This window comes from Myodes glareolus, chromosome 7 (genome assembly GCF_982192425.1).
Source record: "Myodes glareolus chromosome 7, mMyoGla1.1, whole genome shotgun sequence".
NCBI classification, from domain to species: domain Eukaryota; kingdom Metazoa; phylum Chordata; class Mammalia; order Rodentia; family Cricetidae; genus Myodes; species Myodes glareolus.
The window spans coordinates 38,817,792-38,829,083 of NC_142032.1; the positions used below are offsets into that span (position 1 = coordinate 38,817,792).

The 11,292-nt window shown below is 36.5% G+C and overlaps 1 protein-coding gene across 3 annotated transcripts in view; it reads left to right on the forward strand.

Annotated features, from left to right (window-relative positions):
* Window positions 1-5,634, forward strand: part of Smc5 (structural maintenance of chromosomes 5) — a 72,928-nt gene extending 67,294 nt beyond the window's left edge. For all 3 annotated transcript variants that reach the window (XM_085693724.2, XM_048438714.3, XM_048438715.3), the window contains 3 exons: window positions 2,128-2,307; window positions 2,388-2,483; window positions 3,503-5,634. In XM_085693724.2, the coding sequence (XP_085549850.1) occupies window positions 2,128-2,307; window positions 2,388-2,483; window positions 3,503-3,646 (420 nt within the window). In that variant the 3' untranslated portion in view covers window positions 3,647-5,634. The remainder of the gene's footprint in view (window positions 1-2,127; window positions 2,308-2,387; window positions 2,484-3,502) is intronic.
* The last annotated feature ends 5,658 nt before the right edge of the window (window positions 5,635-11,292 follow it).

Below are 11,292 nucleotides of genomic sequence, written 5' to 3' on the forward strand. Positions count from 1 at the left end.
TTCTGCTAGGCACTTTAAGTTTATCTTGTTTAATCTCTTGTAACTATCCTATGAAGCAGGAATTTATATATATCCTACTTAAAAAACAAGCTGAAACTTACCATTATTTTACTGAAGGTCAAATTTTTTTCTGGTGGCAAAGAGTCAAACACCTTATCTAATTCCAGTCCGAGCCTTAGCTCTTAGATAAATTTGATTACTGCGAACATCATCCTGCTCAAAGTAACAACGGGAACTTTATCAGTAGCTTGACTGTGTGGGTATAAATGTGATCAAGTAAGCAAGGTGAGGCCTGTGTCACAGAAATCCCATCCTGTATATCGTCTTGCATGGTTCCTCCTTTGTCTTGTCCTGTTTTTTCTCCACCGTCTCTGTTTTTTTTCAATGCAGTGCTATAGAAAGGCTCTCCTCATGCCTTTCAGTGTGTTCCCCTGGACCTTCCGTCTTCTCAACTTTTTCCATTATCTCCTTTTTATTTTAGCCTCCTTAGTAATGGGTTCAGAACTGACTTCTTTAACTGGAGCCTTGAGTGAGACAGAAGAAGCTAGAAAGGGAGAAAAAAGGATGATCAATTATAGGAGTCAAAAACAAAACTCCAGTAAATCAAAGTCTATGTAATCAAAAAGTGACATATTTCATAAACTCACTGTGGAACAAATATGGTTTAAAAGTAATCCTGGGGAAGTAAAACTTTTACAAATTATTACAAATCTATCTTTTTTGTTGTTTTTGTTTTGATTTTCAAGACAGGGTTTTTCTATAACAGCCCTAACTGTCCTGGAACTAGCTCTGTAGACCAAGCTGGCCTCGAACTCACTGAGATCTGCCTGCCTCTGCCTCCCGAGTGCTGGAATTAAAGGCATGCGCCACCATGCCTGGCTCAGTTCTATCAATTGTTTACCTAGGAGGTTTGAAAGGAAAGGCGAGCAGATTAAAAGTACTATTTGTAAAAATTTTTAAAGCCTATTGAATACTTTTGCTTTTATACTTGAAGCTGTTATAGTTTGTAAAAGGAAGCTCTTGCTTTCTCACATGTCGGGAACTAGAATGTAGGACTCTGCTTGTAGCAGCAGAGCCAGAGCAGAGTGCAAAATGGTGGCAAGGATCTTGGCTGCACTAGCTTATAGAAAGTATCTTCTGCTGTTTGACAGAGTATTGTTGATAGGAGTGCAGCCAAAACTGAAACCAAAGGTGGCAGCATGCTTCCAGGAAGGTCTCAAGGAAAAGTATTACCAGCAACAGTTGTAGCTATGGGATAAGAATCTACAGGAGAGGTGGAGAGATTCAGCCAGTTAGGATAAGAGTTGACATAAAGGCCTTCTCCCAGAATATGGAGGCACCACAACACTTAAAAACAACAATGATTGTTTCTTAGTTAGAGATGATGCCGTACCTATAAAGAATGTGGGCCGAAATTACTGTTGGGAGAAAATCACTGGTGATGATCCATGAACCTGCCCATTCCACTGATATTCTGAGCTACTTCATCCATAAATAACTGCTATGCCTGCTTAATAACTAACTAATGATATCCAAACTCAAATAATAAATAAATAAAACACTTTTTTGTTCTTAAACCTCTACTATGGATACCTAATACATACAATTTCAGAGATTTAGTATGAAAAATGTAAAATATTCATTGATAACATTTTATCTTGTGCTGTTTGAATATATTGGATTAAATTACACCATTGAAAATAATTTTACCTATTTGCTTTTTATGCTTTAGAACTATGACTGCTGAATTGCCTATTTCTTGTAGTATGTCTCTCATTTAGACACTTATCTAGACCATTTAACTAGCTAACTTTCAGCTAGTGTTAAATGCTTGCCATTTTAGATAAATCTGAATCTGAATGACGTAGAGCTAAGAGAAGTAAATAAACCTTAGAGTGGTCTCAGAGATGGCAAAAGTTTATAGAACACCAAATACTTCCCTTTTTATAAAATAAAATTTATATTTGTGAATGTGTGCACACACGTAAGCACTCGGCTATTAAAATTTTTAGATAGTAGTTGCTTAATCTAAGTTTGTTATTTTTATGATTGATATATCTGATATATTTTCAAATAATTGGTTGAAATAATCAGAAAACACTTATTTTTTAATTTTTTGTTTTACAGGAAGATTATGATAAATATGGAATCCGAATTAGAGTAAAATTTCGCAGTAGTACTCAGCTGCATGAATTAACTCCACACCATCAAAGTGGAGGGGAAAGAAGTGTTTCTACCATGTTGTACTTGATGGCACTTCAGGAGCTTAATAGATGTCCATTCAGAGTAGTTGATGAAATCAATCAGGTATAATGATACCTTTGGGGGCAATAGACTGCATCCTCTAATAGACACACATGTAATGATTATTGTCATTGTGGTGTTAGGGTATGGACCCAATCAATGAACGAAGAGTGTTTGAAATGGTTGTGAACACTGCCTGTAAAGAAAACACATCCCAGTACTTCTTCATCACACCAAAGGTGAGTATTGGGTAAACTCCCAAAAATCATGTGCTCACATGTCCCCTTTGGCCTAATTGTGGAGCATATTTGGGCCAAGGTGTGAATTTAAGCAGGATTACCCCCAAAAAGGAGCTAAAATTGTTATAGCAGTCTTTCCGTTCATAGAAGGGACACGTTCTAATGACATACTTAGTGAGAAACTTTATCTGAGGAAGTGGCGGAGGAGGCACTTCGTTATGTTCTAGAATTAGATCTCCTTGCCTTTAATACTCATTCCCTTCTAGAAAAGTTCCTCTTTTGCTAAAAGATGACTGGGAATGCAAACCCCAGAACTATAGCCTTCTCTGTCACGTCACATACAGTCTTTACTTCCCACTGCTGCTACCCTAGCCCTAAAGAGTCTTAAGTACCCAGTCTTGTACTGACAGATCAGGTTTTATAACTACATAGTTATAGTCATAGAGAATTTTCCATAATCTAGGACTGTTGTAATAGGAAATATCCATTTGTTAAACCTAGTCATGTGGGTAAGTTATCAAATAAATATACTCAAAGATGTGTTTATTACTAACCATACTTTTTCCTTTTTTCAACTAAATATTCACAAATATCTCATTGGATGTTCCACCTAAATGTACATTTTTTTGTACTTAATCATCTTTTATCATCAGATCTGTGGACTAATCAGGTCTGCCCCTATTCTATCTTTTAACCAAACTCGTTGACTTAGAAAGCAAACATGTTTCACACTGCCAGTCTGTCGCAGTGCAGTGCTTAGCCATAGATGTTGTTGGCGAAGTGTTTTGTGTTGAACACTGTTTTCCAAGATGTGCCTATGGTCCTTGATATGTGCATACAGAGGATTCCAACCAACTAGAATATTCCAGGTCAGTTATTAGGCCAGGCTTTGATTATGCTTATTCAGGAAGCTGTCATATTCTGACAAGTTGGTGATGTAGTTAAACATATGTAAGACTGGAAACTGTCTTTCTCAGTATATAATGTAATTATGTGGCAATTTATTTCAATCCTTACAGCTTCTACAAAATCTTCCTTATTCTGAAAAAATGACAGTATTGTTTGTCTACAATGGTCCTCATATGTTGGAACCAAACCGATGGAATTTAAAGGCTTTTCAAAGGCGGCGGCGAAGGATTACCTTCACTCAACCATCTCAGTGAAAGGAAAGGGAGGGGACTTCAGAGGTTTTTCTTTTAACTGTTTATACGTGTAGCTCAAGTGAATAAAAGTTAGCAGATTTATTGAAAAAGAAAGATTGGTTATTTTTGGAAACCTGCTTTTAAAAACAAATAGGTTGATGAAATGGAGACCACTGTGACTCTGGAACATTTCTAGTGAAAATTAAGTCTTCGATTTGGTTGAACTTGATTCCTTAATCCTCTGTGAGCACCGGATTGTGTGTGCAGATTTCTGCTGCTCCCGCCAGTGTGTGTGGTGGCTCCCATCTAATCCAGCACTTGGGAGGTGGAGGCAGGAAGATCATGAGTTTGAGGCAAATCTGGACTGCAAAGTGAGAGCCAAACCATGTAGGCTATAGAGTGAAATCATGTGTCATAACAAATGGTATTTCCTGTTGCAGACAGAGAGGTATAGCAGAATGGGGATTTCATTCACAAAGCGTTTACTAAGTGTGGCGACTCTGACAATTGATTGCAGAACTTCCTGACTTTTAGAGCGTAAAAGCAACTCAGAATTAGATATCCCACTCTTCCAGTGTTAATATTTCATTTTTAAAAACTGGTATGGGAATGTCTACTTAATGGGTAGTGGCTTGTGACAGATCTGTTCATTTCTTTGTATTAAAGGTTACCTTGTTTTCATAGAAAACATGTTTATGGACCTTTAATTTAGGCAACTTGATGTTGTAGCTTTATTGGCATTCAAAGAATTGGGAAAACATACACATGGGGCTCCAAAATAGCAGCAGGCTTTGGAGAAGTCACAAGGTAAAGAGGAGACATAATATGGCCCAGACACTGGCAGAATGAAATCAGGTAACGAGAACTCAGACTAGCATTGTAAAGTACAAGTTTTATGCTGGAGTTTCTTGTTCTGTTCTGTTTTGTTTTGTTTTTAATTTAAAGTCAAATATATTTTACATCTTAAATTTCTAAAAGAATTTTTATAATTACTTTTAATAAGGTTTTTCTTAAGATTTTATATATGAGGTTTTACAATTTGTATTTGAAATTTCTCAGTGCTATGTAAAGAGTGATGGCAAAGTATTGATTTGCTTAAAATCATAATGTTTTTAGAATTTGTAGGTACTTCCTTACAGGATTGATCAGACCTAGTATTTTAGAAAAATCTCATCTAAATTCTTTTCTTCCATCTTGAAGAAAACCATTTATTTTTCTTTGAGTATGCTAATTAACAGTGTCAAACACATTCTGTTCTTTTAAAAACTAAATCTTGCAAGAAAATAGGAATGTCTTTGAATAATGACTGGACATGTCTCTGCTGGTACTGACAAAACTATTTTTTGACTTGATAGCCTGAATAAACTAAAGTTGGGGTTTGTGTACTATTGTAATGCCAATGAAAATTTACATTCTTATTAGGTTAAAAAATAATGGAACATGAGCCTATGTCATTTCACTTAGACATTTTGTCTTTTAAAAGTTGTAATTCTTTATAAAACTTGAGAGCCCTCCCCTCTTCAACTAAGTCTCATACGTGAGTAGAAAGATATTTTATTAACATTTTTATCAGTATGACCAAGTCAAATTTTAAAACTTGGTAGCATATTAGTGAAGAATATTACTAAGCATTTGTGTTGTTACTTGGTTTTCTGATATAATATCTTCATTAATATGTGCTTGATGTAGTTTGGTTTTATCATATCAGTATAAAAACTGATTGAAGGTTAAACATACTTAAAACTCACATCAGCAATTCCATTTTACTTTGCATATGCCAAAAGTTATTCTATTTTGTGTTTATGAGCATTCAGTAAGCAAAATTAATGTTCTGTTTTATATTGAACTTTGGGCTGGGAAGGATAAATTGTGTATCATTTATATTAAAAATAGTCAAAAATAATATAATGTCATATTTTCTGCAACTGTTGATTTTTTTAAATTGCATTTAAATTGTAAAAATTCCAAGTAAAAGCTTGATTTGATAAATAAAATATTTAAAACCTGAAGGTTACAGATATTTTTGATGACTAAATCTTTACATTGGTTTGCCAAAGGACAATCTCTGTTAGAAGGTCTCTCAATTTAAAAAAAGGAAGAGGACTGGTGTTTTATTTTTTGTTTGTAAGATTTATTATATGTGAATGATGATTTTGCCTGCATGTTTGTCTTTACACCACATGAGTCCCTGGTGCTTGCTAAGAAGAGGGCATCAGATCTCCTGGGAGTGGAGTAAAACAGTTGGGAGCTGCTACATGGGTGCTGGGAATAGAAACTGAGTCCTCTGGAAGAGTGGTCAGTACTTTTAACCATGATCCATATCTTCAGCCCCAAAGAGAGGGTTCTTGCTGCTTCCCAATAGCTTTGAACATAGCTGTAGCCTGTGAGGAGCATCTTATCATTTTCTGGGACGCCTAAGTGCAAGTGACTAAAACTATATTGTAAATACTACTTTGGTGGTAACAAATACGTATTTTCCCATATTTTGGTATTGGTTATTTAAGGAGAGTTTTTAATACTTTAAATTTTCATAAAAGTCATTTTTTTCAGGATTACAAAAAAATTGCAATAACTATTCAAGTGTCTGCCATTTATGATACAGTGTTTAATAAACTATTTGTGTTCCAAAAAAATAAAGATTTAGTCTTTTGTCCATTTGCAGTGGAATTAGAATCTAATAGCAGTAAACACGGGAAAAGCTTGAAAGCATCCAAAGAAGATGAGTGAAAAGGCAAGTATAAATGTTTATGTTGAGACAGTAACTTCTAAAATCATGCACAATCAACAATGTTATTTTACTGTTCCTTACATTGAACTATTACTCAACGCAACCTTTTAAAATGTATCTTGAATCAGATTCTTTACCATTTGCATTCAGCTATTTCCACACTAGCAAGATGAGGGCATACCTAATTCATAGTTTTTAGAAGAGAATCAGGTCTGTGAGGGAACCTAGCCTCATTATTGGTGCTTTATAAATCTTTACTTCTGCTGTGAATGAAGTCCTATGTCTGAATTGAAGGTAAGATTAGCGTAGAGGTTTTTCTATGTTACTGATATTGTTAGTTGTTCACAGAATGCAGATAGTGATGGACTTTGCATAACAGATACAGGTACTTCATGTGCCGTATTACTTCCATGAAATCTGAATGTGAGTTACAGTAGTTTGTCTTATTACTTCTCTACATTTTCATTGGCATTTCCCCTCTGCAGCTTTTTTTTTTTTTTTGGTTGGGTGAGGTTTAATTATCATTATTTTTAATATTTTATACCTGTTACATATGTTTGTGTGTATATGCATGCATGTTTGTCAGGAGTGCATGTGTATAGGAGTTCACTTGTGTATTTAAAAAGTGTGCATATGTAGTACATGCATATGTTCTGGAGGCCACAATTCAACCTCAGATGTTGTTGCTCAGGTCTCATCCACCTTGTTTTTTGAGATAAGATTTCTTACTAGGACCTAGAACTCACTGATTAGGCTAGGCCTACTGGCTAACCAGTCCTGGGAGTCTATCTGGAATTAGAAGCATACTCTTTCATGCCTGGCTTTTTACACGGGTGCTTAAGATTGAACTCAGATCCTCATGATTGTGTGGTGAACACTTTACCTATGAGCTATCTTCCCCAGCCCTGCATTGCAGTTTTGACATCTTGACCTCTATGTCATAAAGACTTTCTTCTCTGGTCATGTGTATTTGGAATTTATATTTGTTACTTTTCTATTATTCTTACAAAACACCATAACCAAGGCAACTAATAAAAGAAAGCATCTAATTGAGCCTGTGATTTCAGAGGATGTAGAGTCTGTGGTGGCAAAGCAAAAGCATGGTGGCAAGGACATCTGAAAGCTCACATCTATCTTCAAGATGGAGACAGAAAAGCACTTAGGAATGACTCAAATCTCTGAAACCTCAAAACTCACCCTCCAGTGGCCTGCCTCCTCCCACAAGACCACATCTCCTAATCTTTCCCAAATAGTTCCACCAACTGTGGACCAAGTATTCAAATATATGATCCCATGGAGTCCCATCTCATTGGCCATTCCTTGGCCTCATAGGCTCATGACCATATCTTAATGCAAAATGCCTCCAATCCAACTTCAAAATTCCTTATGTCTTTAGATTGTTTAAACAAAGATCTCTTTTGAGAGTCAAGGCAATATCTTAACTGTTACCACCTATAAAATCAAAAAGCAAATCTTGTACTTCTAACATATAATGACATGGAATATATCTTACTATTTTAGCTTTACTGACTGTAGCGCATTTCTCTCTCCTAGACTGGTTCCATTCCCTGTGTGTCTCTCCTTGGCAGATATCCCACACCTCTGGCACCTCTAATATCTTGGGAGGGTCTCCAAAATAATCAAAGCTTCATTTGGGCAGCTTCTCAAAGTGGTCTCTCAGGGCCTATATACAGGGACAACAGAATGAGACTGAGCCTGAGAGCTGTCTCCTCCTGTTTTATAATCCTCTCTAGTGCTGGGATTAAGGGCATGTACCACTACCGCCTGGTTTCTATGGCAAGCTAGTGTGGCTACAGGGATTAAAGGTATGTGCCATTGTTGCCTGATCTGTAAGGCTGGCCAGTGTGGCTGCTTTACTCTTATCTTCAGTCAAGCTTTATTTATTAACATACAAATGAAATGCTGTGATAACTGATTTTAAAAAAAATGTTGATTGGGCTTGTGGTTCCAAGAAGTTAAGAATCCATTGTGGTAGAGCAAGGACATAGTGACAGAAACCGCTGAGAGTTCATATCTGTATTCCAAGAGCAGAAGACAAAACACTGGGAATGCACGGGTCTTTTGAAACCTCAGAGCCCAACCCACCCTAGTGACACATCTCTTTCAATAACATCAAATTTTCTAAAACTTCCTAAACAGTTCTCCCAATGGGGGACGAGTTGTTCAATCATATCAGCCTTTGGGAGCTTTTCTTATTCAAGTCACTACAGGATTCTTAAATGCTTATGTACAGATGTCTATTTTTTCCCTTTAGATTTAAAATTATTTTCTACTTATTCTCCTCTTTTTCATGTGGGTATTGATATGTGTGCCTGTGTACATATGTGCAGAGGCCAGAGGTTAAGCTCAGATGCAGTCTTCACATCCCCTTCACCATGTTTTTTGAAAGAAGGTCTCTCAGATAGAGTAAACTCTAGTCTTTCTCCTTCGAAGAGGAGAAAAAAGATTTGAGTTATAATCAGCACTCTCTGCCACCATCCCCAAGAAATAACTTCACCAGATGGCTTACTGAGAGTGTCCTCAGATAAAAGACTTAGTAGATATCCCTTGTTGCTGTTAGAAATTAGTTATCTCAGTCTTTAAAGTTACTTATTTATAATTTGGTTGGTTGGTTGTCTTGGTTTGTTTTTTGTTGCTGTTTGGGGGTTTGTTTGTCTTTTTAGTAGCGTATGAAAGTTCTCTGAGGAAAAATGACTTCAATGTGTTGGTTGCTACCTTACCAGAGTCTAGGAAAATGCTTACTATATAGTAAGCACTCAATTACTGAAGCATAAAGAGATATTTTTTCTAGCTAGGTGTGATGAAGGAGTAGAACAAACTCCATTTTGAGAAAGAACTCCATTTTAGATAGGACCTGACACTAAAGGGGATGAATGCAAAGTCATAAACATTCCCAAGAAATTGTACCTGCCCTGGTCAAAGTGACCCACCAGGGTGTCCAAATGGCATCTGCTTGTTCGAACATCTATAGATACCCAGTTAACCACTATTTTGAAATTCTCCTATACCCCAACCAATGAATTCAAAAGTTATATACTTTTACCCAATCCCCAAACACCAGGACTTGTGCCACCCTGCTTTTCCCTTTAAAACACATTACTCTGAGAGCTTGGGGCTGTTCACCACCACCTGCTGTAGCAGTGTGTTGGATTATGATCTGAGTTAGCTATCTTATAATCAATAAACCCCAGTGTGTTTGCATCAGTTACTGGCTCTGTGGTGATCTGGTTTGGGGGGGGGGTCCCATGACACAGGCATAAGAGTGGTGTTGCATGCCTGTCATGTCATTCCTTCAGGGACTGAGCATTCTCATAAATCTGGGGCCATCTTGAACTACATAGTGAATTCTTATATAGCAAAACCACATATCAAAAGAATAATGCTCACTCAATACTGTTGATTTTAACGTGGGTCAGTTAATTCTTCTATGTGCTTTGTACTCTGTAGTTTGAGGAATAAAAGGTTGTGTATCTCCCATAAATAGTACACTGCTGGAACAGAGAGGGCCTGAGGGTGATTGTGAATCTGCAAGCCTTCATAAAGTTACAGAATTTAGGTATTTTCAATGAGCCTTTGGAAAAGAAAATTGAAAAGTGTTGTTATGGTTAACAGTAGACATCACGCTGGTCAAAGACTTTTTACACTTTATGAGAAATAGGAGTAGAGAGTCTTTAAATACATACCCTTATTTTTTCCTTTTTTTTTTTTTCTATATAGCCTTAGCTGTTCTGGAACTCGTTATATAGACCAGGCTGGCCCTAAACTCACAGAGATTTGCCTGCCTATACCTCCCAAGTACTAGGATTAAAGGTGTGTGCCATCACCATCTATCTTGAATATCTTGAATATCTCATTTCTCGATGAAAACCATTTCTCAAATCACGTTTATTATGAACCATTAGTTTAATTAAAAATACAAAAACAAAACACACCACTCTGACCTCTGTGTTAACAATGATGGTGTTAAGCAGTGGGTGGTAGCACTTGTGACAGCTGCTGTTGTAGTTCAGTATGTGATTAGAGCACTTAGGTATGAACTCTCAGTAGAGCAGACTGACAATACTTGTAATTTACCCTAGCATGTAGTTTCTGCTTATGTTAGAGTATTTAGAGAGAACAGCAAATATAACAATGGCTAAAGGCACTAGTAAAAATATTTAAGAAGGTGAAGTAGGTTAATTGGGCCCAATAGTTAGTGCAGGATACAAGGCTGGAGAGGTGGCTCCAGGGTATATATACATATATATGTATGTGTTGTGTCTGTGTGTGTGTGTGTGTGTGTGTGTGTGTGTGGTGTTGTCTGTTTTTCAGGGCAATGTTTTTCTCGAGGAACCAGCTCTTTGTCTTGTTGATTCTTTTATTGTTTTCTTTGTTTCTGTTTTGTTGATTTCAGCTCTCACTTTATTTCCTCTCATCTAGTTCTCTTAGGTGAGTTTGCTTCTTTTTGTTCTAAAGTCTTCAAATGTTCTGTTAGTTCACTAATGTGGGATTTTTCTAACTTCTTTATATAGGCGTTGAGTGCTATGAACTTTCTTCTTAACACTGCTTTCATTGTGTCCCATAAATTTGGGTATGTTGTGTGGTCATTTTCTTTGAATTTTAGCAAGTCTTCTATTTCTTCCTTGACCCATTGATGATTCAGGTGAGCATTGTTTAATTTCCATGTATTTGTGAGTTTTCTTGAATCAGTATTGCTATTGCTATTGACTTCTAGTTTTATACTATGGTGATTTGATTGGGTTATTCCATTTTTTTTTTATTTGTTGAGGTTTGTTTTGTTACCGAGTATGTAGTCAATTTTTGAGAAGGTTCCATGAGGTGCTGAGAAGGTATATTCTTTTCTGTTAGGATGGAATATTCTATAGATGTCTGTTAAGTCCATTTGAGTCATAACATCTGTTCTCTTATTTCTCTGTTC